We start from the raw sequence: 27,798 nt of genomic DNA, 5'->3' as shown, positions 1-27,798 counted from the left end.
ATTCAGAAATGTGTATTATTAATTGAATTGATTAATCAATCAAATTTATAACCCATTTGATTAACCAAAATCTTTGAGGTTATTAACCGCCACTGTGAGCCATTTGCGATTGCTGCTATCGATTCAAGTCGAAAGTGCTCTGTAAGAAATTGTGAGAATTTCAGTTCAGCATTTCAATATCCTGTATTCATTGCATTGTAGTTAAGCTGTCATAATTTCATGACAATTTAAGTGTTCCTCATGTTGATCACAGCTTTCCACCGGCCCTGTGATGCACTGAAGTTTATATCTGGCTGTTACTGCCTTGCATTTCAGCCTGAGTAAGAAGTAGAGCCAGAGATAGAGCCACAGTGTGCTACCAGCCTTTGTTTGATCAAGGCTGGACAACAAATACACAGAACATGAAGATATTGCTGTCCAAATAAATGAGACCAAATCAAGTTAATAAACATTGATCAGCCACAACAATGAAACCACTGACTGCTGCTGCCATTCATGTGAATGTCACTTTACACGAACCACCCATGCAATCACTGTTGTGGACCAAGCACCCCCCCTCATGACAACAACCATCGCGATGGCAGGGGTCTGCCTGCAGCACAATGTGCCTTGCCACACCGCAAACACTTCTCAGGAACAGCTCGAGGAATCCCAATCTGATGGAGCATCTGTAAGACATGCTGGAGCAGGTCTGATCCATGGAGGCCCTATCCCACAACATATAGGCACAGAGGATCCACTATAAAAGGCCTTGGTGCCGGACACCACAGGACACCCTCAGAGGTCTTAAGTCCATGTCTTGACAGGTCAGAGCTATTTTTGCTGCACAAGGTGAACCTTCACAATATTGGACAGGTGGTCAAAATGTAATGCCTGGTCGGTGTACTTTGGTGTTAATATTTCCTCTTGACAAGTTTCAGGAAATGATGAACCTTAAATATCATGAATAATATAGTAGAGAACACAACATTTCAGGCAGAGCTGGTTCTGATGGGACTATAGTCCTTCCAACAACATCAACAACAATAAGTGTATCAGGTTACATTTCCAGGGAATTTCTACCTGAGTCACATGTGAACCAACAGGATTCAGCAGAGGTCTGACATAGCTCTGCTCTCACCTGAGTCAAACCAGAAAACAGTTTGTCAGTGTGTGTGTGTGTGTCTCTTTAGTACAGAGCCACAGACAGACGATCAGATCACTCTTCAGACTGAACTACCAACGTCCTCAGAGTGAGTTCATCTACAGGAGAGAGGAGGAGGAAACTACAACACTGCAGACGCTCCACACACTGAAGGTGAGTCCGACCAGAACCAGAACTCAAAGTAAACTTTGGTGAAGTGAAGAAGGGAAGTGGAGCTGTGACTGACTGTACTGTCTGCTGTGTTCACAGCATCATTCAAAGACAAAATGGCTTCCAGGTTAGAGGAGGATCTCTGCTGTCCGGTGTGTCGTGATGTCTTTAAAGATCCTGTCATCCTGTCATGTAGCCACAGCTTCTGTAAAGACTGTCTGCAGAGCTGGTGGACAGAGAAAGAAATCAGCGAGTGTCCACTTTGTAAGAGAAAATCTTCAAGGTATGAACCACCTGTAAACCTGGTGTTAAAGAACCTTTGCGAGTCCTTCTTACAGGAGAGAGATCAGAGACCTTCAGAGGATTTCTGCAGTCTGCACTCAGAGAAACTCAAACTCTTCTGTCTGGACCATCAGCAGCCGGTGTGTCTCGTCTGCAGAGACTCAGAACAACACACCAACCACAGATTCAGACCCATCGATGAAGCTGCACGACAACACAAGAACAAACTTCAGGAAACTCTGGAGCCTTTAAAGAAGAAGTTAAAGGTTTTTGAAGAAATTAAAGTGAAGTTTAAACAGACAGCAGAACACATGAAGGTCCAGGCCCGACACACAGAGAGGCAAATTAAGGATCAGTTTAAGAAGCTTCACCAGTTTCTAGAAGAGGAAGAGGAGGCCAGGATGGCTGCACTGAGGGAGGAAGAGGAGCAGAAGAGTCAGATGATGAAGGAGAAGATGGAGGCTCTGAGCAGAGAGATAGCAGCTCTTTCACACACAGTCAGAGCCACAGAGGAGGAGCTGAGAGCTGAAGACGTCTCATTCCTGCACAACTACAAGGCTGCAGTGGAAAGAGTCCAGCAGCGCCTCCTGCTGGAGGATCCACAGCTGCCCTCAGGAGCTCTGATAGACCAGGCCAAACACCTGGGCAACCTGAGCTTCAACATCTGGAACAAGATGAAGGACATGATCCCCGACACTCCTGTGGTTCTGGACCCAAACACTGCTCATCCAGAACTCATCCTGTCTGAAGATCTGAGCAGTGTGAGACGAGTAGATGGACAGCAGCTTCCTGATAATCCAGAGAGGTTTGATCGACACGGGTCTGTCCTGGGCTCTGAGGGCTTTAACTCAGGGACTCACAGCTGGGACGTCGAGGTTGGAGACAGTACATGCTGGTTACTGGGTGTGTTAGCAGAGTCTGTCCAGAGGAAGGGATTCATTCAGTCTGGATTATGGAGAATAATGATATACAGAGGTAAATACTCAGTGCGGTCACCACCAGCTCCACCCACTGATCTCGTAGTGCAGAAGAAGCTCCAGAGGATCAGAGTGAATCTGGACTGGAACAGAGGAAAGCTGTCGTTTTCTGATCCTGATACTAACACACACCTACACACCTTCACACACACTTTCACTGAGAGGATGTTTCCATACATTTTCATTGGGGATAAACTCCCACTGAAGATATTACCTCTGAAGGTGTGTGTGACAGTGGAACAGAGCAGTTAAAGAAGTATTTCATCTCTGGAAAGACGGCCCTTACATAAAACTTTCTCTCTCTGCAGTAGAAAGACAAACAGTTTTGAACTTGATGCTATATGAGCAGAGAAAACAGAATAAAAGGGCTGTGGTGTTCACTTCTACTCAAAAGGTAGAAAGACTACAACACCCAGAGTGCACAGCACTGCACCTAATTGGACGGGGCTTGGTTTCAGCTCAGAAAAAGTTCTGAAAGAAGAGACAGTGAGGCGACTGGATGCTGACAAACAACATTGTGTTGCATCTGAACTGTGAAAAACTATAACATCCACCGTGTTGACTCTTTAAAGGTGTTATTGAAAACATTCAGGCTGTTGTTCTCATACTTTTCAAGTATGAGGTACTTTTTCTTCATGTCAATATTCACTTTACCTGCTAAATCTACTTTTGTTCAGTACTTGATTAATTTTGATAAAAATGTAACTAAGTAGATTCACCCATGTATTGGATGGTGATGAACAATATTGTGTTGCAGCTGAATGTTGAAAAACTCTAATATCCACAATGTTGTTTCTTTAAAGGTGTTACTGAAATCATCCAGGCTGTAAAGTTCTCAAATACAGTTCGAATTATTTTTGCTTTATGTCAATATTCAGTTTTCCTGCAAAATCTACTTTTGTACAGTACTTGATTAACTGTGATAAAAATGTAGGTAAGTACATTCGCCCATGTGTTGTACCCACATCCAATTTGGAGGTAGTTATACTTCAACATGCCCATTTTATGATACTTTACATTTCCACTCCTCTACATGTATTTGATAACCTTTGGATATAATTACATAAAATACTCAAAACTGTAAAGTGTGTGTGTCGATGAGTGTGTGTGTGTGCATGTGTGTGTGGAATCCCCTCTTGGTAATTTCTTTAAGAAAATTAAAAGAACACACTTGAAGCAATATTATGTTAATAGACCTTAAAAGAGGCGCTTATATTCTATTTTCCTTTTTTAAAAGTGACCAGAAACAGAGGTCCCCTCTAAGATAGTGAAGACATGTAGTACCTTGTTGGTTATATAAACCTGTGTGTCTGTGTGTGTGTGTGTGTGTGTGTGTGTGTGTGTGTGTGTGAGAGAGAGAGAGAGAGAGAGAGAGAGAGAGAGAGAGAGAGTGAGAGACCATGAAGAATCAAATAAAGATGTGCACAATTAAACAAGCCAATTAATAACTTCATGTTTTGTTGTTCAGATTCAAAAACTTTATAATCTGAATTAGAATTTGAAATGAAGTTTCCAAACAATAAAATCAAAGTTTCATGACATATATGAAATGTTTGTAATGAAATAAATGTATGAAATCATCCAAAATACTGTAAATATACCTTTTTTTTCTTTTTTGATATGATAAAGTCACCATGATTCTGATTCTGTGTGTTTTCAGTCTACATCAGTTGAACTCTGCTGTCAGTCATCTGTTCAGTGAGAGGACAAGTTGTTCTATATTTAAGGTGGACTTCTCAGTTTGGGTTCATGTAATGTTGCTGACTGAAGAACTGAATCTTTCTCTGCTGTTTCTCCCTTAATAAAGTGTCAAAAATGCAAATATTTATATTGTTACTTTTTTTCTCTTGGAAATTAAATACATCATGGATGAAAGTAAGAGGGGGATTAAGGGCTTGAGTGTTAAGCTTGGAAGTCACTTTTGCATTCTTTTAGCTGTTGTTTTTTTTCTCTCTCCTTGCAGGGCTCTGTATTTTGTGTGTTCTTAGTTTACAAGTTTGGTTATTTAACTTATGTAGGGTAATAAAGCTTCTGTAAACCTGGATGATGAAAAAGAGAATGAATCCATATTTATTTGGGGGCTGGGGGAATATATATATATATATATATATATATATATATATATATATATATATATACATATATATATATATATATATATATATACACATATACATATACATATATATATATACATATATATACATATACATATACATATATGTATATATATATATATATATATATATATATATATATATATATATATATATATATATATATACATATCAGACAGAGCATTAGGAATAGAACAAGCTGGTCTAATAACCGTTTACTAATGTGTGAATGTAAAACAGATATAAAGAAATTATGATTAAGCTGAGATTTGTATCTTACAATGTACACAGCCTAAATCACCCTATATAAGGAAAGAAAGTTCTAAATTAGTTAAAGAAATGTAAATGTTCAAATGTTGTACTACAAGAAACTCATTTGACAGAGGAAGAGAATACAACATTCAAAAAGGAATGGATAAATCAAGTGTTTCATGCATCCTATGGTAAAAAAAGATGGGTTACTATATTAATTCATAAATCTGCACCATTTGTCCTTGAGAACATCATTAAAGATACGGAAGGAAGATACATCTTGATTGTGGGCACTTTAGGAGATAGTCTTATAACAACTGTAATAACCTGTGCCCTGAATAAAGACAATATCAAATCAAATCAATCTTTATTTGTATGGTGTTTTTCATACAGAAGAGTAGCTCAAAGTGCCTTACAGAGGTCAAAAACAACAACAGAAAAGAGAAACAGCAAATATAATCAAGAGAAGAAAATAGCAGGATTTTTAAGAATATAACAAATGTGATAGTTAGTAAGGGAAGTGGAACAATGATAATACACGGGGACTTTACTGAAGTTCAAAATGGACGAATGGGCAGGTTTCCCTCGGTTTCTGGCTCAGATTTAAAAAAACAGAGAATGCTTACTAATATGATGGAAGGAGCAGGACTAGCAAATCAAAGAAGGGGCTATATGCCTCTCAGAACAGAGGTTTTATGAAATGGGTAATAGAGCAAGTCGGGTGATAGCATTTCAGTTACGTGAAGCACAATCTAGAAGATTGGTGGCAAAGATTTGTCATCCGAAATGTAGTGAAAGTGTTCATCTTTGCACTCTCTAAAGGAGACGCCTCACAAATATGGTCTGAGGCTATAATTTCTGTATTATATAAAGAAGGTAAAGATCCGACTTAATGTGATGGGTACAGATTGATCTGAAAATACTAACCAATATTCTGGCACACACAGTACAAAAAAAAGACTGCAAAATTGATTAAACCTGATCAAACAAGGTTCATTCCAATTTGGCAGGGGGCAAATAATCTTAGAAGACCTATTAATATCATGTCAAGTGCCCAAGAGAACTAAAAAATATCTCTCTTGCTCAGTCTTGATGCTCCGAAAACATCTGACAGAGTCAATGGGGCTTTCTGCATAAAAAATGTAAGTATTTGGGTTCAATTCGATCTTCATTAAGTGGTTAAAACTATAACAACTCAAAATCTGAGATAAGAGTGAATGGGTGCTGCTAAAACTTTTTTCCCCCTTGAAAGAGGGGTTAGACAGGGTGACTGTCTTAGTTCCTTATTATTCATAATTAGTATAGAGCCTCTGGCTGAGACCATAAGGAGCAATAAAGATTGAGGGGAATAAATGATGATGGATATCAAGATCAAACAAGTGATAATCATCACTTATAATCACTAATTATTATTGATAGCCAAATTTAACCTAAAACTCCCATTCAATGTTGCACAAACACGACTTAATTGTGTCTTGTGTAACGCAAGACCCAACATAATGGTGCCCCGTGTGAGGCAGTGTGCTGTTGGCAAACATTCATAAATGTGCAATATTAATTTAAACTTCATTTGGACAGTGCTAAAATTTGAGATTCGCATCTTGAACCCTTTAGCCAAAAGTTTTTACATCTAACCCCACTAGTCTACTACAGGAGTAGATGTTTGTGCTCACAAACAATTGCAGTGTGATAAGAATTGATTTATCAATCAAATTTATAACCCATTTGATTAACCAAAAATCTTTTGGGTTATTAACTGCCACTTTGAGCCATTTGGTATTGCTGCTACTGATTAAGTTGAAAGTGCTCTGTAGAAATTGTGAGCTGTCATACTTTGATGACAATTTAAGTGTTCCTCTTGTTAATCACAGCGTACCACCGACTCTGCGACACATAGAAGTTTATATCTGGCTGTTACTGCCTTGCATTTCAGCCTGAGTAAGAAGAAGAGCCAGAGATAGAGCCACAGTGTACTACCAGCCCTGTGAAACAGAAGTTGTGTATTTTAGCTGATACTACCATGTGTTTCAGCCCAAGTCAACTTTAAGAGACAATCCTCTGAATGTTACTACCCTGCATTCCAGTTAGTGCATGTTTAAGGTTTGGTAAACAAAGTTACACTTGTACCCTCTATAGTGTAGGCCATAACACAGTTTGGTTAGACTAGTGTACTCCCCCCAAGCTACACTACAGAGTGTCTACCAAAGCAACACCATAGCCAACCACACTGATCGTTGTTTAGACAACTTGTTTAACAATGGAGAGCCCCTGTAAAGGGGCTGCATTATTTGTAAATATCTGTAGTTTTAATTACATAGTCAAATGAATATTAAGTGAACAAAACAGAATCTGTGTTAAAGTAAGTGGTCAACAGAAACACCTGTTTCACTGCTTCCTGTCTCTCAACACAACAAATATTGTGGTCTGAATATCTCAGTGTGGCTCAATCTGAATCCTTTCATGAAGATTGTAATAATTTTAAATGAATGTGTTAGATAAATGTTTGTTAACTGTTTTTGATCAAGGCTGGACTACAAATAAACAGAACATGAAGATATTGGTACCACAACATTAAAACCAATGAGAAGTGTTGTAAATAACATCAATCACCTCATCACAATGCGATGATTTGATGGAAACCCTTGGGTGCTGCCATTCATATGAATGCGACTTGACACAAACCACCCATCCAAACACTGTTGTGGACCAAATACACCCCCTCATCACTACAACACTACCTGATGGCATAATATGCCCTGACACGCTGCAAACACTTCTCAGAAATAGGTGGAGGAACAGAATAAAGGGCCTACGGTGTTGACCAAGCCTCCAAATTCCCAAAGATCCCAATTTGATCGAGAACCTGTAAGACATGCTGGCGCCTGTTGTGACGGGAATATAGCCACCCAACAACAGCAACTGTATCAGATTACATTTCCAGGGAATCATAACTTTGGACTGAAACACTCCCCTGCGTCCCATGTGAACCAACAGCATTCAGCAGAGGTCTGACATAGCTTTGCCCACACCTGACTCACCTAAGAGAACAAAAAAAACAGTTTGTCGGTGTATGTGCCTCTTTAGTACAGAACAGACCGAACTAACAACGTCCTCTGAGTGAGTTCATCTACAGGAGAGAGGAGGAGGAAACTACAACACTGCAGACGCTCCACACACTGAAGGTGAGTCCGACCAGAATCAGAACTCAAACTGAACTTCAGTGAAGGGAAGGAAGAAGTGGAGCTGTGACTGACTGTACTGTCTGCTGTGTTCACAGCGTTACTCAGCAACTAAATGGCTTCCAGGTTAGAGGAGGATCTCTGCTGTCCGGTGTGTCGTGATGTCTTCAGAGAGCCTGTCGTTCTGTCATGTAGCCACAGCTTCTGTAAAGACTGTCTGCAGAGCTGGTGGACAGAGAAAGAAATCAGAGAGTGTCCACTTTGTAAGAGAAAATCTTCAAGGTATGAACCACCTGTAAACCTGGCATTAAAGAACCTGTGTGAGACCTTCTTACAGGAGAGAGATCAGAGAGCTTCAGAGGATCTCTGCAGTCTGCACTCTGAGAAACTCAAACTCTTCTGTCTGGACCATCAGCAGCCGGTGTGTGTCGTCTGCAGAGACTCAGAACAACACACCAACCACAGATTCAGACCCATCGATGAAGCTGCACAACAACACAAGAAGAAACTTCAGGAAACTCTGGAGCCTTTAAAGAAGAAGTTAAAGGTTTTTGAAGAAGTTAAAGTGGAGTTTAATCAGACAGCAGAACACATGAAGGTCCAGGCCCGACACACAGAGAGGCAGATTAAGGATCAGTTTAAGAAGCTGCACCAGTTTCTAGAAGAGGAAGAGGAGGCCAGGATGGCTGCACTGAGGGAGGAAGAGGAGCAGAAGAGTCAGATGATAAAGGAGAAGATGGAGGCTCTGAGCAGAGAGATAGCAGCTCTTTTACACACAGTCAGAGCCACAGAGGAGGAGCTGAGAGCTGAAGACGTCTCATTCCTGCACAACTACAAGGCTGCAGTGGAAAGAGTCCAGCAGCGCCTCCTGCTGGAGGATCCACAGCTGCCCTCAGGAGCTCTGATAGACCAGGCCAAACACCTGGGCAACCTGAGCTTCAACATCTGGAACAAGATGAAGGACATGGTTTCCTACACTCCTGTGGTTCTGGACACAAACACTGCTCATCCAAAACTCATCCTGTCTGAAGATTTTAGTAGTGTGAGACCAGGAGAGACACAACAGCTTCCTGATAATCCAGAGAGATTTGATTTTTACAGGTCTGTCCTGGGCTCTGAGGGCTTTAACGCAGGGACTCACCGCTGGGACGTCGAGGTTGGAAACAGTACAGATTGGTTACTGGGTGTGTTAGCAGAGTCTGTCCAGAGGACGGGATTCATACAGTCTGGATTATGGAGAATACAGTTATACGATGGTAAATACTCAGTGCGGGCACCACCAGCTCCACCCACTGGTCTCGTAGTGCAGAAGAAGCTCCAGAGGATCAGAGTGAATGTGGACTGGAACAGAGGAAAGCTGTCGTTCTCAGATCCTGATACTAACACACACCTACACACCTTCACACACACTTTCACTGAGCGGATGTTTCCATTCATTGGCACTGTGGATAAACTACCACTGAAGATATCACCTCTGAAGGTGTGTGTGACAGTGGAACAGAGCAGTTAAAGAAGTATTTCATCTCTGGAAAGACGGCCCTTAAATAAAACTGTCTCTCTCTGAAGTAGAAAGACATACAGTTTTGAACTTGATGCTACATGAGCAGAGAAAACAGAGTAAAAGGACTGTGGTGTTCACTTCTACTCAAAGGGTAGAAAGACTACAACACCCAGAGTGCACAGCGCTGCACCGGATTGGACGGGGCTTGGTTTTGGCTCAGAAAAAGCTCTGAAAGAGGAGACAGAGAGGCGGCTGGATGCTGACAAACAACATTGTGTTGCAGCTGAACTGTGAAAAACTATAACATCCACCATGTTAAATCTTTAAAGGTGTTATTGAAAACATTCAGGCTGTTGTTCTCATACTTTTCAAGTTTGAGGTACTTTTTCTTCATGTCAATATTCACTTTACCTGCTAAATCTACTTTTGTACAGTACTTGATTAATTTTGATAAAAATGTAACTAAGTAGATTCACCCATGTATTGGATGGTGATGAACAATATTGTGTTGCAGCTGAACTGTGAAAAACTAAAACATCCACCATGTTGTTTCTTTAAAGGTGTTATTGAAAACATTCAGGCTGTTGTTCTCAAATATTTTTCAGGTTTGAGGTACTTTATGTGCTTCATGTCAATATTCACTTTTCCTGCTAAATCTACTTTTGTACAGTACTTGATTATTTGTGATAAAAAACATAATTAAGTACATTCACCCATATGTTGTACTCACGTCCATTTTTTGATGTAATTATACTCAATATGTCCATTTTATGATACTTTACATTTCCACTCAGCTACATGTATTTGATAACCTTTGGATATAAGTGTGTGTCGATGAGTGTGTGTGTGGAATCCCCTTTCGACAATTTCTTAAACAAAAGTAAAAGAACACATTTGAAGTAATATTATGGTAAAGACCTTAAAAGAAGATTTTATGTTCTATTTTAGTTTTTTTCAAAATTACCAGAAACAGACGTCCCCTCTCAGATAGTGGAGAGATGTCCTGCCCTGTTTGTCACATTGACGTGAAAGTGTGTGTTACTCAAGTAACATTCATATGGGGGCCTTTCAATTTTACCGAAGTAATATTTCAACACCATATCTTTACTTATACTCGATTATGACTGATGGGTACTTTTTCCAGCACTGGTCCTTAGTTACTTTGGATCACGGGTCTTGTTTTGTGTTTTAAATCTAGTTGTAAAAAAATAAACATTTCATCCTTTTCAGTGTTTTTGTCATGAAGCTACTCTGGTTCATTAGACTCCACCCGCCTGGTTCTGTGAGGAGCTGAAAACAAACACCACAAATTATATCACTGTCTCACAATTGTTGTGTGTTTGTGTGTGTGTGTCTGTGTGTGTGTGTGTGTGTGTGTGTCTGGAGGCAGTGATGTCATCTTAAATGAGAAGTCCACACCCCAGTGACATCACTCCCTGCGGACAGAGAGGACGTCAAAACACTCCGAGCTTCAGTTTCATGATTGATTATCAGATATTAGCATTGACTCAGCAGAGAGGACAGGACAGTGTGCAGTGATGTGTTCAGGGACTTGTTTATGATCCGGTAATGTGGCAAAAAATCAAATCATATTTTCTCCTCAAATTGGACTGAATGAAAACGACGACACAGACTTGATATGAGACAGAAGGACAACCTTCATGTTGAAGAAGGTGAACATCGCCATCTAGTGGCTGAAACAGTGAGAACAACAACATGATCACATCAGTGCAGGAACTCCACCTGGAGCAGAACAAGACCCATATGAGAGCATGCAGCCTTTATAATTCATAGATAAATGAGGAATCAGCAAGACTTTAACATTTGACCCAAGTTGTTTGACCCTCTGACATGTTTGTCATCATCAGTGTGTACTCACATCTCCTCCACCCTGTCAGCAGGACCCTGCACCTGACCCACCACCGTCCCACTGTAGGTGTTCTTCACCCAGCCGACCAGACCGAGCCGTAGACCCTCCTTCTCTGTGTACTGCAGGGGGGCCGGAGACGAGTTAATACTGTACATACTGCACATTCAGTCAGCTACAACTGAAGGTGCTGTTTTAAAACGAAACAACAGCCAAAATTAAAAAAAATTCTCCATTAAATCTTTGCAGAATTAGCTGTTAGCACTTCCTGTTAGCAGTGAACCTGTGGATGTACAGACAACTGTCAATGGATCACTGTGACACTGGAGAAAATTCAAAACATGATGTTTCTAAGGCAAGTTCTGCACATCAGAATCAGAATCAGAATCAGAAATCCTTTAATGTCCCGCAGACGGGGAAATTTGTTTGTCACAGCAGCGACAGAATATTACAAGAACAGAAACAATAGCAAAATGAGCAATAAAATTAAAAAGGGAAGAAATAGAATAGACATATATACATTTTTACATGACATAGGGCAAAATTAACAGCATTTTCTTTTTGTTTTTATACGTAGATTTTAAATACAGATAATAAATATGGAATAAATACGGGTGTTAAGGAAATTGACCAGATGCAAAAACAGAAGTGACCTTTGTGCAGACTTATTGCACAGTGCAGAGTGCAGGGTGAGGTCTACAGGGAGCAGTGCTGGTTGTACAGTCTGACAGCAGCAGGAAGGAGCTGTGATACCTCCTTCACACACTGAGGGTGTATCAGTCTGCAGCTGAAGGAGCTGTGATACCTCCTTCACACACTGAGGGTGTATCAGTCTGTTGCTGAAGGAGCTGCTCGGTGCTGTGACAGTGACCTGCAGGTTGGACTCCTGCAGCAGCAGTGATGACATCATCATCCTGCTCTCTCCCACCACCTGCACTGAGTCCAGAGGGCATCCCAGGATGGAGCTGGCCTTCTTGATAAGTTTGTCAATGTGAGGAGCATCTGTTTTCATCAGTTTCAATCAGTTTTGTTTCATAGTCCACAAAACATTTCTGGAGTTTCACAGTAAAACAGTGTTGCAGCATTCACTTGACTTTATATCAGCATGGCGGTAATAGATGATGGCTCCATAAATCCTCCTGGAAATCCTTAAAAAAGACGCTCCTCACATGTGCAGAACTTGCCTTAGAAACTCCATGTTTTTAAGTTTTCTTCAGTATAGAGGAAAGCAAGTGACAGTTATCTGAACATCCACAGGTTCATTGCAAACAGGACGTGCTAACAGCTAATTCTGCACGTTTTAATGGAGCATGTTCTCTGTTTTAAAACAAGTTGTCAGCTAAAAAAGTATTTTTTTCTGTAAAGGAAAACTAATTGTAACAATGTAAGATGGATGACAGAGTGTAATGCAGTTAAACAGACATTTAATGTTGTTATATTAATGTGACGGCTGCTGGAGAAACTCACCATTCTGAAACAGACTCCTGTCAAAACATGAGAGAAAGAAAATGAGTTAGAATATGAACCAGGAAACAGCAGCTATTCATGCATGTTTATAAAAGTTATTTAGCCGTTTGACTTTCATTTTCTGCAGTCAGTGTTTTAGCTTCTTGTGTCCTCTGACTGAAACAAGCAGCTCATTGGATCTGCTGCAGAATTCAAACTACTATCTCCTCTTGAGGCTGCAGGAAGTGACAGAGCAGCAGCTCCGTCCTAAATTAAGCAGCAGATCAGCTTACAGCCTCGACTCACAGAGCAGAAGAAGAAGAAGAAGAAGAAGGAGGAGGAGGGTTAAACATACACACCCTGAACGTAACCGAAGATCTCAAAGTCCACTGACACCAGTTTGGATCCTGCTGATTCACCGTCCGACATCCTGAGAGAAACACAGGAACTGTCCCTTTAACAGCAGAGAGGAGGCTGAAGAACGAGTGGAGTCTCTCTCTCTCTCTCTCCGTCTGCCTGTCGCTCTGCACCAACATGTCACGTCCTCCTCCAGATTTATTAAAGGAAAACCTCACCACCATCACAGAGGAGGTCCAGGCTGTGCTCATGGGCTCTGTAGTCCCTGAAAACTACAAACAGACAGACACAAAGAAATACCTGTTGATCAGTGAGCCGACAAGACTCGAAGTAAAAGTACTGATTCAGCTTGTTTACTCCAGTAAAGTAATAGATTACAGGCTCTGACATGTACTCAGAGTATCAGAGTAAAAAGTCTCCCTCTGAAGGACATTTGTGCTCAAAGCTAACTGAAGCTCACGTCATATTAATAGAATTCAAAGACTATTAAAGTTAAAGGTAGAATCAGTAGGATTTGTCCCAGCTGTTCCTGAACGCACCACAAAGACAGTTGATTGTTGAGTCTCATTCCCAGGACGTCAAATAGACACATGTTGGGTTGGTAAAGCGTCCCGAGCAGCAACAAAGAGAGAAAATCAGAAACTCTCTGCAGATACGAGACACTAACACGCCTTTTCTCCACATTCCAGTCTCCCTCTCTGTCTGTTTACGCCTTCTTACGGCTTTTACGTCTTTGTCTCGTCTCGCTGCGTCTGCCGTGCGTGATGTGCTCTGATTGGTCCACATCAGTCTGCTGATGCTGGGAAATAACAAGAATCCAGAATTCACCTCAGATGCATCAAACTAAAGTAACGAGGCTGTTCTGAAGCTGTGAGGAGGAGAAAGTTCAGGTGTAGAGAGGAGAAGTCACACAGATACTCAGAGTACACAGACAGGAAACATCAGTAACTGAGTATTTGTGCTTTTTCCACCTCTGGATTCAGTTTCCAGCTTCTCAAATGTCACATCTTCATTTCTATGTTAGTAAAGTCTTTCGGGGTTTGGACTGAAATAATAAGACGTCTCAGAAATCATAAACGTGTTGATGTCACGTTTAATAATGAAGTCAGAAAGTGAAACGTTTCTCAACTGACAGAAATCCTGAATTATGTGTAGTACTCAGACCGTCCACTAGATGTCAGTCAAACCCCGCTGAACACAGCAGGTTGACTGTTGACACACACACACACACACACACACACACACACACACACACACACACACTTTCGTAGTGTTCTGTGGACTACGACACTTCACCTGACTTTATATCATCATGGAGGGATATCAGTTGATGAGTGAGGTTAGAGTTAATGTGCGTGTATGTGTGTATATATGTGTGTGTGTGTGTGTGTGTGTGTGTGTGTGTGCGTGCAGACCTTCTAGGAACACACTCAGACCATCACGTTCCTCGTTAAGCCCTTTAATACCACTGAACACACTGTAATCTCCACACACACACACATATGCAGTGGGAACATTCAACAATTAGGGCAAACACTTCCCCTCACACACACACACACACACACACACACACACACACACACACACACACACACACACACACCGATGATGTACAGTAACTAATCTGACTGAGTGTCAAAACAAACACCAGGAGCTAACGAGGCTTTAAACCTAACAACACACTGCTCACATCTCCGCTCAACACCGAGTCCGTCTGCAGCGCCGGCTCAGCTCCGTCCGGTCCGCTTCACACGGGCTCCATAAACTGGACCTACAAACCGGTACCATCACCCCTGCTGACGTCAGGCCGTGAAGAAGACTCATTACACCTACAGCACGGATCACCAGAGGAAATACAAGGATGTGACAGTAAAAGACTTTTCATTGGTCTTAAATCTGTAACACAGGTCATAATTCATAAAAAACAAACATAAAATGTCAACGAAAAACTAAAAGATCATTTAACAGAAACCTTCGTTAGTCTGTCGCTGCACATGCTCAACTCTCAACAGAGATCAGAGAGAAGCTCTCAGTATTAGTATTACCTCAGTCGAATCGAGGGTCTGAGGACAGAGGATGTCGTTCACTGTACAGATTGTAAAGCGATTGTGATTTTGGGCTTTATAAATAAAATCGATGACCATCTTCTGGATGTCGTCCCGGGAGGTTTATGTTCTGCTGATGTTTCCTGTTCATCCTGTCTGTGACGTCGATCACCATCTATGTTTGCTGACTGTGGTACAAAAGTGTTGTGATGTACGAGGTTAACAGGAGAAACGACCAATCAGGAGCACAGCGGGAGAAAACTTTACTTTTACTTTGTCGTTAAAAGTTAAACGAGATGATGGAAACTCTCATGTTCGTACTGCAGATGTGAAGCTCAATCCAACAACACTTCATCACACGACCCGTCATCACGGGGTGATTGTTGTTGCCATGGACACGCCCAACGCAGCTTCAGTGAGACGAGGCCGAGATAACGAATCGTTAAAGTTCCAGGTGGAATGAAGACGTGAATGTTTCAGCAGCTGACACGTCGATGACGCGTCGATGACACGTCGATGACACGTCGATGACGCCGTGAGCGGAGCAGCTGACTCATGTTCTGATGAAGCTGAGTCACGGTTTGTTCCCGCCGCGTCCTGCCGGCTTCAACCTCCAACATCCACATGACCTGCGCACACACACACACACACACACACACACACACACACACTCGCTGTGTGTGTGTCTGTGTGTGTGTATGTGTGTGAGATGTCAGGGAAATCAGCTCCAGAAGTTAAACTGTCCCGTCTGACTGGTCGTCGCCTCGAGCATCAACAACAGTGACAACAACACATCAACACAAGTAGCACACACACACACACACACACACACACACAGAGTTGTGTTGCTAATTCAACGTAGTGCAGCGGCAGAGAGAGATAACTTTGTAGAAATATTCACATTATTTAGATTTTTTTCATGTGAAAAAGACGAGAACAACATCACCTTGAAGTGCACGTTGTTGCCGGAGGAGTAGAGCTTGTTGTTCGCTGTCAGATCGTTGACAGAATAAAGAGATTGTTGTCGGTCATTTTGAGTTAGCGACTGTAAAGAAGACTAGAAAATGGCGGTGGAGTCCATACGCTGACAGGTACAGCTGGCTTCACGCCGTCCGGACGATGAACCGACGTGCTCAGCGAGTCACAGAGAGGTTTAACTGTAACATGTAGATCATGCAGTGACGTAACAATCGACTTTTTTACAATTTATGTAATGAGTAACGTTACGCAACAGTAGCCCCTTTTAGATAGAAAAGGCGGCACATTTGCAGAAAGGTAAAGGCTGCAGTGTGCCGGCTTGTCTATCTTTAATGAGTAGAGTTGTGCTTGTTATTTATTTATTTATTTATTTATTTACTTGTATATTGCACAGGTACATGACATCGCTGTTGGGAACCATGGGTTGAACTGATTTACTGATAACTGAGAGTTGTGTGTCTAATGAATGATTGTTGTATGTCTTGTTCGTTTTGTTTTGTTTTGTTTTTTCTTTCTTTCTCTTCTAACGTAATATAACTGGGAGCTGTAAACTGAATTGCCCGTATGGGATAAATAAAGTTTTCTGAACTGAACTGAACTAAAAGTGTGATATTAGTTCTTTTCCAGAAAGCCGCCACCGGGGTAGGTGTAAACGTGACGTGACGTGAAGCTCGAAGTTGAGCGTGAACAGTGAAGCAGGTCAATTTGTCTTCAAAATAAGAGCTTTACATTGCACCCCAGTAGAGTTTAGAACTAGGTTCTTAGCGGGGGGGCTTTTAATTTGAAAGTAGCGACCGTTAGTAGCTTGCCACTACAACAACAAGCGGACAACGAAGACAGCTACAGAGACCGAGGAGACGCTGCATCTCCTGGATCTCAGCGGCTGTCCAGTTGCTCATCTTGACGTCTGCGGGTGAAGTGATGGACTGACTGCTGTGATCAGCTGTTTCCTGGTTTTAAAACTCCCCAGCTGTGGGTCGCACAACGGTGCAGGTCATCCACACCTCCGCCCACCTCACGCAGAGGCCGGCACATCGACAGCTTGGATTTACAGCAATTGAGGTGGAAATAAGGCGGCATATTGGCGGACCAAAACAGACCCCCAATTTACCGACTTCTGTCTAAATCTGCGAACCGTTAGAATTCATCTTTTAGTATTTAATCTAAGCAAAAGCCTCTAAAATCATCATAATGTTCACTTCAGACCTCTTCAGGATGTGTTGACATCATAACACATACACATAAAATTAAAAATAGAAATATCTGACTGTTATCTGCAGTTGAATGTGTCTTCAGATGTCAGTCGTACCTGTGAGAACCTGCAGTTCAGCTCGCAGCAAATCAAACAGACAGACTTCAGTTAACGGCTCGTCAGTCTGAATCCTGAAGGACGCTGATCCCCAACAGGAGCCAGGAGGTCAGAACGTACCAGAACATCCAGTACGTACAGCACGCCTCAACACACCCGCACACACACACACACACACACACACACACACACACACACACACACACACACACTCACCACACTCAGAGGCATCCCAGCAAACAGACGCGTACGTCATCAGCAGGGATGAGATCAAAAGAACAGCTGAAACATGGACGTAATGTCACACAGACGTATAGATGCACAGACACACACACACACACACACACACACACACACACACACACACACACACACTGTACATGTTGTGTTCACACAAACAGTCGGTTACATCTCGTCAGTGTCGTCAGAGACTAAAAAGAAATGCATCATTAAAGCTATCATCCACTTTTATTATTAACAGCAGATCACATGACTGCTTGTGAGTGAAACCACACACACACACACACACACACACACACACACACACACACACACACACACACACACACGTCTAACAGGAGTACATCATCACACTCTTAGAAAAGGCTGTGTGTGTGTGTGTGAGGCTGGTGTGTGGTTACATATGGTGAGTGTTTGTCAGTGTGTGTGTGTGTGTGTGTGTGTGTGTGTGTGTGTGTGTGTGTGTTGTGGTCATGTATAGTAAATATTTCTACAGCAGCGATCGTCTCGGCTTCATGTCAGAGGCTCCAGCTGTCAACACAACACCGGCCCCCGGCAGAGAGTCGGCGCTCGGCGCTGTGGTGCGACAGCGTGAAGACCAGCCGTGATACTCGAGTACAGATTCAATGTATTTGTACTCTGTTTGAGTATTTTCACGTTATGCAACGTTGTACTTCCACTCGTCTACCTGACAGCTTTGGTTACTTTATTTCACACAGTGATTTATGTTTATTACAAAACTGAAGGTTTGTCGTCTTTTAAGCCGAATAAACGACTTTCTATCCCTCAAACTATAAAACATTGAGAAATTTTAAAAAATGAAATCATTTAAAAACATATAAAACGATCAAAAGACAGAATTACAAAAGAAAATAATAAAACTGGCCTTCAACGAACGTAGTAAAGGCTGTAAAGACGGCTACAAGATGGCGGCACAGTGAAAACATCCACTGTTGGCTGCACGCCGTCATATCCTACGTAGAGGTTGTACAGTGAAGTACTCTAACACAGTAACGCACCAATTTACTTTTCATGGGAGTAATCTTGTAACATAATGAGTTACTGTAATGAGTAACTGTCGCCCTCCCCAGCCTCTGATTGGTTTCCTTCGTCGGTTGTGTTTATCCAGCCGAACTCAAACCGTTATGAGCTGTAGTCTCCCCGGGAAACACACCGACCTCTTCAGCCTCCTTCCTGTTCTCAGCTGATCCTCTCGGGGTCGCCACTCTTCCACCGTGCCTCTGGGCAGTGCAGGGTGGACGGGCTGCCACCAGGCCGCCGGTAAAATGTGTTGTTTGTTATCCTGAGATACAAAAACAACCACAACTTTACGACAATTAGAGCGACACACATTCAACAATAAGGAATGTACCTGTACCTCCGTCCTGTAACGACTCAATCAGGTCGTTCTCCCGACATCACGTCTCACAAAGTAGTGACGTACTGAGCTGTTGCTGACCCACAAACATGCTAAACTTACTAATTATCTCACTGAGCTTGTTCAGGCAATGAAGCAGAAAGTTTAAACTCTCCACAAGTCATCAACAGTCAAGTTACATTAAGATTTGTTTTCCATAAAATGTGCTTGACATTTTATGGAAAAACAAATCTAAATGTGAATCCGGTGTGTTTACATTTATTGTTCTGACTGAATGAACTCGGCTACGATATGTGTGACGCGGTCAGAGGATGATGCGGTGTAAGCTAGGTGGCTACGTGGCTACGTAAGAGGTAAACAAACCAAAAGACAGGATGGAGAGAGGTGTTCAGGGATTACGTTCTATAGGGCGAGTTGTAATTTGTGGACGAAGCCGAAGAATTGTTTGGTCTCCTCATCGATCCACTCGAGCTGACTGCTTACAGAAGTGTTTTGCAGACACGATCATGTGAGATGAACGTTTGCTACGTCAGAGTTTATGCTGCAAATATTTTGAACATTAACTCTGATTCACAAAAAGACAAAAAAAAAACACCTCAGGTGAGCAACAAAGCAAAGTTTCCATCAAATTTCTGGTTCAATATTCTTCAAAATGCTTCATGGAAACACGGCTGCTGAAACAGAAGCAATGTTTCTCCTTCTGATCCAAACTGTTCGCAGTGTACGCCGCAAATCAGTGGATGTGCCGTCGGTTCTTGGAGAGCGTGGATGTTTTGGTGATCAGTGGAGAAGTTTAATTATCATCACGAAGCTGAAAACAGACACGTTGTTCTCACAGGACGGACGACACAAACACACGATCATCTTCACCGACACGATGCATCGCTGCAGATTAAACCGACCAACAGTCGATAAACTAGTTCAATAATTCTGATCTCGCAGCCGTTCGGAGACGGACTGGAGTTTGCTCGGTTGCCACGGAAACGGTCCAGTTGTCGTCACGTGATCTGAAATTTGAAAAAAAAAAAATTCTCCCGTGATTGGCGACACGTTTGAGGACCTGTAATATCAGAGAAGAGGTGGAGGAGCGTACACACACACACACACACACACACGCATGTATCCACGTGCCGTGTGTGTGTGTGTGTGTGTGTGTGTGTGTGTGTGTTCACACTCGTCCCTGTGTGCTTCTCTGTGTGTGTTTACACTTGGATGAGCCTTCTGTTCGGCGTGCAGTCGCTCTCAGTGAGCTGGGTTTTTAGGTCGCAGTGTTCTTTCTGCTGCAGCCGCACGCTCGCACACACACACAGATACACACACACAGATACACACACAGACACAGACACAAACTCACAACTACGCACACCACACACACACACCACACACACACACACACACAGCCACGTCAGAGGAAGATGTTGGGCGCTATTAGGCGCTGGGCTGCCGAGTTTGGGTGGGTGGGAGTGGTGGTGGAGTGTGTGTGTGTGTGTGTGTGTGTGCGTGTGTGTGTGTGTGTGTGTGTGTGTTTAGGGGGGTCCCAGAGGTCTTGTCATGCATACAGGCACAGAGCCAGGCTGAGAGGCTGTGTGTGTGTGTGGGTGTGTGTGTGTGTGTGTGTGATGCTGCAGGGTTTAAAGCCTTCCTCTGCTGTGTAACATGTCGACTCTTTTTAGTAATGTCATCCAACACACACACACACACACACACACACACACACATAGAAACACGCTGGCATCTATGTTAGCGTTAGCATGATTCCCCCCCCCCCCCCCACACACACACACACACACACACACACTTCCATGAGACAACGTACAGAGGAGCAATAAGGAGTGGTGTGATTGGATGCGACTCGACAGCAGCAGCGTTCGGTCTCAGATGCATTAAGGCTACAGGACGTATATTAGATACATTACGGTCATCGGGTTCATGTTAGTCACTGTCACACACTGTACTTTACTTTAATGTGGCCACACAGGCCTTTTCCACGAATGTCTTCCTGCGCTCACATTCAGTGATGTAACTGCTCTGTGGCGGCCATGTTGGCGGTCTTCAGCTCCGTGAGCAGCTGAGGGCGTTCCAGTTCAGACACACGTCGATTTCTCTGAATAAAAGATGGATCTGATGGTGCCGGTCTGAAGTTTCACTCGTATTAATCGGCACTGATGATGAGCTGCGTGTTTTGATCCTGCTGACTGTAAAAGAAATGGTGGACGGAGTCGCCATGACGCCAGTATGGAGCTCAGAGTGGGTGGTACCAGCCGTCGCCATCTTGGAAGTAGTTGCCTCTGCCTAACACTCAGCTAATCAAAGATGAGCGATGAGGTGAATCATGGGCGGAGCTGAGGTAAGGCCAATGAAACACGCCCACCTAATCCAAGCTAGCTCAGGCTAACAAATTAGCCTGTATTCAGAGTCTGACTGCAGGTTTATTTTAATGTTGCACATTAGCAACAAGCTAGCGAGCAACAATCCACTCTGCAGGTGTTTGTGTTCAGCCTCTGACCAGAGTCAGCACTCACCACAGACTCAGTTTCTCCTGCAGTCTTCTCTTCTCCGTATGTTCATGAAGTACACTTCCCTCCATTCAGCTGTCAAATCAGGAATCACACAACATCACTGTGGATTTCTGACGCTGAGCGAAGATTAATCCACTTTTCAATCCCAAATGTTGAGACATTAAACTCTGAGCTCTTCTCGACTGCAGACGTTCATCGAAACTTCACAAAGCGTCTAACTTTAAAGGAAAACAATGTTTTTGGCGTTGTGTCTTCTCCTGACACTGCGGTTTGAAACATCATCAGTTTGTTTGGATGTTGTCTCGTCTTCCATCTCCTGAGGAACCGAAGCTTGATGCTCGATGCCTCGGCTTGTTTTTTAATTTATTTATCAGCAACGTTTTCAGACTCGAGTGTGTTCGGCTCGCGTCCAAACACTTAGTGAACATCTCGGTGTCGCGAACAGTGGAGGGAAACAATCACACACATAAACTGTACACACTCACTGAGGCTGGATGACGGAGACAATATAGAAACGGTTGATTTGTCACAGTTCACAGTGTGTGTGTGTGTGTGTGTGTGTGTGTTGCCAACCCTAGTTACCAAATTGACCTTAATCAAAGGACACAGGAGCAGTGGGCCGCTATAATACACACAAACCTGCAGGGTGGTCAGATACACACACACACACACACACACACACACTCACACACACACACACACACACACACACACACAGACACACACACACACACACACACAGCATTGAGTGTTAGCTAGCGGCAGTGTTTGAGAGAAAAAGCAAAAGAACATTTGTCCGGTCAGTTGGTGTCAGAGTCCAAACAGGACGCAGGATGCCCGTGTGTGTGTGTGTGTGTGTGTGTGTGTGTGTGTGTGTGTGTGTGTGTGCTTTTCCTTTAAATATAAACAAGTCCAGACAAATTCTGTGTATTTGTGCAGAGTTTTGTGCTCAGAGTTTTTTCTGAGCTTCACATTTAAAAAAGGCACAACAGAAAATAAAAATGACTTTAAATGTTGTTATACAAAAGGAGAAATAAGTGTACGCCACATATGGGAGGAGCCTCGTCATTCAGGACTTCCTGGATATGAAAACACACAAATCCTCAGGAGGAGGAGAGGAGGACTTTATATCATCAGGAGGAGGAGAGGAGGTCTTTATATCATCAGGAGGAGGAGAGGAGGACTTTATATCATCAGGAGGAGAGGAGGACTTTATATCATCAGGAGGAGGAGAGGAGGACTTTATATCATCAGGAGGAGGAGAGGAGGACTTTATATCATCAGGAGGAGAAGAGGACTTTATATCATCAGGAGGAGGAGAGGAGGACTTTATATCATCAGGAGGAGGAGAGGAGGACTTTATATCATCAGGAGGAGGAGAGGAGGACTTTATATCCTCAGGAGGAGAAGAGGACTTTATATCATCAGGAGGAGAAGAGGACTTTATATCATCAGGAGGAGGAGAGGAGGACTTTATATCATCAGGAGGAGAAGAGGACTTATATCATCAGGAGGAGGAGAGGAGGACTTTATATCATCAGGAGGAGGAGAGGAGGACTTTATATCATCAGGAGGAGGAGAGGAGGACTTTATATCATCAGGAGGAGAGGAGGACTTTATATCATCAGGAGGAGGAGAGGAGGACTTTATATCATCAGGAGGAGGAGAGAGGACTTTATATCATCAGGAGGAGGAGAGGAGGACTTTATATCCTCAGGAGGAGGAGAGGAGGACTTTATATCCTCAGAGAGGAGAGGAGGACTTTATATCATCAGGAGGAGGAGAGGAGGACTTTATATCATCAGGGAGGAGAGGAGGACTTTATATCATCAGGAGGAGGAGAGGAGGACTTTATATCATCAGGAGGAGGAGAGGAGGACTTTATATCATCAGGAGGAGGAGAGGAGGACTTTATATCATCAGGAGGAGGAGAGGAGGACTTTATATCATCAGGAGGAGAGAGGAGGACTTTATATCATCAGGAGGAGGAGAGGAGGACTTTATATCATCAGGAGGAGGAGAGGAGGACTTTATATCATCAGGAGGAGAGGAGGACTTATATCATCAGGAGGGGAGGAGGACTTTATATCATCGGAGGGAGAGGAGGACTTTATATCATCAGGAGGAGGAGAGGAGGACTTTATATCATCAGGAGGAGGAGAGGAGGACTTTATATCATCAGGAGGAGAGGAGGACTTTATATCATCAGGAGGAGGAGAGGAGGACTTTATATCATCAGGAGGAGGAGAGGAGGACTTTATATCATCAGGAGGAGGAGAGGAGGACTTTATATCATCAGGAGGAGGAGAGGAGGACTTTATATCCTCAGGAGGAGGAGAGGAGGACTTTATATCATCAGGAGGAGGAGAGGAGGACTTTATATCATCAGGAGGAGGAGAGGAGGACTTTATATCATCAGGAGGAGGAGAGGAGGACTTTATATCATCAGGAGGAGGAGAGGAGGACTTTATATCATCAGGAGGAGGAGAGGAGGACTTTATATCATCAGGAGGAGGAGAGGAGGACTTTATATCATCAGGAGGAGGAGAGGAGGACTTTATATCATCAGGAGGAGGAGAGGAGGACTTTATATCATCAGGAGGAGGAGAGGAGGACTTTATATCCTCAGGAGGAGGAGAGGAGGACTTTATATCATCAGGAGGAGAGGAGGACTTTATATCATCAGGAGGAGGAGAGGAGGACTTTATATCATCAGGAGGAGGAGAGGAGGACTTTATATCATCAGGAGGAGGAGAGGAGGACTTTATATCATCAGGAGGAGGAGAGGAGGACTTTATATCATCAGGAGGAGGAGAGGAGGACTTTATATCATCAGGAGGAGGAGAGGAGGACTTTATATCATCAGGAGGAGGAGAGGAGGACTTTATATCATCAGGAGGAGGAGAGGAGGACTTTATATCATCAGGAGGAGGAGAGGAGGACTTTATATCATCAGGAGGAGGAGAGGAGGACTTTATATCATCAGGAGGAGGAGAGGAGGACTTTATATCATCAGGAGAGGAGAGGAGGACTTTATATCATCAGGAGGAGGAGAGGAGGACTTTATATCATCAGGAGGAGGAGAGGAGGACTTTATATCATCAGGAGGAGGAGAGGAGGACTTTATATCATCAGGAGGAGGAGAGGAGGACTTTATATCATCAGGAGGAGGAGAGGAGGACTTTATATCATCAGGAGGAGGAGAGGAGGACTTTATATCATCAGGAGGAGGAGAGGAGGACTTTATATCATCAGGAGGAGGAGAGGAGGACTTTATATCATCAGGAGGAGGAGAGGAGGACTTTATATCATCAGGAGGAGGAGAGGAGGACTTTATATCATCAGGAGGAGGAGAGGAGGACTTTATATCATCAGGAGGAGGAGAGGAGGACTTTATATCATCAGGAGAGGAGAGGAGGACTTTATATCATCAGGAGGAGGAGAGGAGGACTTTATATCATCAGGAGGAGGAGAGGAGGACTTTATATCATCAGGAGGAGGAGGCTTAGGGAGAGGAGGACTTTATATCATCAGGAGGAGGAGAGGAGGACTTTATATCATCAGGAGGAGGAGGAGAGGACTTTATATCATCAGGAGGAGGAGAGGAGGACTTTATATCATCAGGAGGAGGAGAGGAGGACTTTATATCATCAGGAGGAGGAGAGGAGGACTTTATATCATCAGGAGGAGGAGAGGAGGACTTTATATCATCAGGAGGAGGAGAGGAGGACTTTATATCATCAGGAGGAGGAGAGGAGGACTTTATATCATCAGGAGGAGGAGAGGAGGACTTTATATCATCAGGAGGAGGAGAGGAGGACTTTATATCATCAGGAGGAGGAGAGGAGGACTTTATATCATCAGGAGGAGGAGAGGAGGACTTTATATCATCAGGAGGAGGAGAGGAGGACTTTATATCATCAGGAGGAGGAGAGGAGGACTTTATATCATCAGGAGGAGGAGAGGAGGACTTTATATCATCAGGAGGAGGAGAGGAGGACTTTATATCATCAGAGGAGGAGAGGAGGACTTTATATCATCAGGAGGAGGAGAGGAGGACTTTATATCATCAGGAGGAGGGAGGAGAGGAGGACTTTATATCATCAGGAGGAGGAGAGGAGGACTTTATATCATCAGGAGGAGGAGAGGAGGACTTTATATCATCAGGAGGAGGAGAGGAGGACTTTATATCATCAGGAGGAGGAGAGGAGGACTTTATATCATCAGGAGGAGGAGAGGAGGACTTTATATCATCAGGAGGAGGAGAGGAGGACTTTATATCATCAGGAGGAGGAGAGGAGGACTTTATATCATCAGGAGGAGGAGAGGAGGACTTTATATCATCAGGAGGAGGAGAGGAGGACTTTATATCATCAGGAGGAGGAGAGGAGGACTTTATATCATCAGGAGGAGGAGAGGAGGACTTTATATCATCAGGAGGAGGAGAGGAGGACTTTATATCATCAGGAGGAGGAGAGGAGGACTTTATATCATCAGGAGGAGGAGAGGAGGACTTTATATCATCAGGAGGAGGAGAGGAGGACTTTATATCATCAGGAGGAGGAGAGGAGGACTTTATATCATCAGGAGAGGAGAGGAGGACTTTATATCATCAGGAGGAGGAGAGGAGGACTTTATATCATCAGGAGGAGGAGAGGAGGACTTTATATCATCAGGAGGAGGAGAGGAGGACTTTATATCATCAGAGGAGGAGAGGAGGACTTTATATCATCAGGAGGAGGAGAGGAGGACTTTATATCATCAGGAGGAGGAGAGGAGGACTTTATATCATCAGGAGGAGGAGAGGAGGACTTTATATCATCAGGAGGAGGAGAGGAGGACTTTATACCATCAGGAGGAGGAGAGGAGGACTTTATACCATCAGGAGGAGGAGAGGAGGACTTTATATCATCAGGAGGAGGAGAGGAGGACTTTATATCATCAGGAGGAGGAGAGGAGGACTTTATATCATCAGGAGGAGGAGAGGAGGACTTATATCATCAGGAGGAGGAGAGGAGGACTTTATATCATCAGGAGGAGGAGAGGAGGACTTTATATCATCAAGAGGAGGAGAGGAGGACTTTATATCATCAGGAGGAGGAGAGGAGGACTGAGTTGATATTTCTGGGTGAACTGGTCCTGATGTTGATGTTCGTATAGAGAAAGATTCCCCGACTGTGTGAAGGAGTTTAACGTCTCCTGACATCCAGTTTCTGTTTGTCGGCGTCTGTTTGTGAGTTTCTGAACTGCTGCTCGTCTTCAGGTCTTTTATTCAGGCTGATTAAATCGTCCCTACAAACCGTCGATCCATCTGTTCTTGTCTTTGTTCACGTGATTACATCAAGCTGTTGCTTTTCTGCTGAACTAAACGACCCAATCGCAGCAGAAATGTGAAACCACAGATTAATGTCGCTTCTTTAAGTTTGTTTAGGTCGAATTTTCTTTCTCTGTTCCTGTTTTGATGCTCTGCCTCGAAACCTGATCGTCTCCAAAACACCAACCAGAACATGAGCACAGCGTCGTGACGACATAAAACGTAAAGAAGGTTTCAACACATCCGCGGTTTACTGAGTAACTGAGTTACTTAGTTACTCTCCAGGACGGACAGAACCGCTCCGGCTGCAGCACCATGAATAAGTCAGGTTCTGTCCCGGCATCACGGAGATCGCAGGGCTCAGCGGCGGCGGCACAAACGATCACACTGCCATGAAAAATTCATCGAGTCCATAATCTATATTTCAGAGGAGCTCGGGAGCTTCTCACAGCCGTTTATCTGGAGGTTAACTCAGGGAGGGTTTGTACGGGTGACTTTTGAAGTAATATTTAAACACAGTATCTTTACTGGTACTCAAATATGACCTTGGTTCATCTTCTTCTCCTTCAGGCTTCTTAACTTGGCTAATAAGCTCATGGCTCAGCTAGCGGTGGAGTTCGTGGTCTCGGGTCAAAGTCCACCTAAAGGGAAGGATTTGTTCTGTTTTCTGTCGTCAGTGCGTCACCAGTGACTTCAGATGCAGTATCTGTCGTATGATCGACGGCAGCTTGTTTTATAAAAGT

The 27,798-nt window shown here is 43.3% G+C and overlaps 2 protein-coding genes across 2 annotated transcripts in view; one reads left to right on the top strand and one right to left on the bottom strand.

The window, feature by feature from the left end:
- LOC115596147 (acylphosphatase-2-like) overlaps positions 1–27,798 on the bottom strand; it is a 56,671-nt gene that overhangs the window by 17,672 nt on the left and 11,201 nt on the right. Inside the window, exons 2-4 of the mRNA XM_030440963.1 lie at positions 13,275–13,544; positions 12,937–12,953; positions 11,482–11,591 (exon numbers count right to left, since the gene is read on the bottom strand). Coding sequence (XP_030296823.1) covers positions 11,482–11,591; positions 12,937–12,953; positions 13,275–13,344 — 197 coding nt within the window. The 5' untranslated portion in view covers positions 13,345–13,544. The remainder of the gene's footprint in view (positions 1–11,481; positions 11,592–12,936; positions 12,954–13,274; positions 13,545–27,798) is intronic.
- Positions 1,155–2,995, top strand: LOC115596142 (zinc-binding protein A33-like). The gene is made up of 2 exons (XM_030440957.1): positions 1,155–1,297; positions 1,394–2,995. Exon 2 carries the CDS (start codon positions 1,411–1,413, stop codon positions 2,803–2,805), a length of 1,395 nt encoding a protein of 464 aa, XP_030296817.1. The 5' UTR covers positions 1,155–1,297; positions 1,394–1,410; the 3' UTR covers positions 2,806–2,995.

The sequence above is a fragment of the Sparus aurata genome, chromosome 15 (genome assembly GCF_900880675.1).
Source record: "Sparus aurata chromosome 15, fSpaAur1.1, whole genome shotgun sequence".
In the NCBI taxonomy this organism is placed as follows: Eukaryota; Metazoa; Chordata; class Actinopteri; order Spariformes; family Sparidae; genus Sparus; species Sparus aurata.
This window is presented reverse-complemented; position numbering and strand designations above follow the sequence as displayed.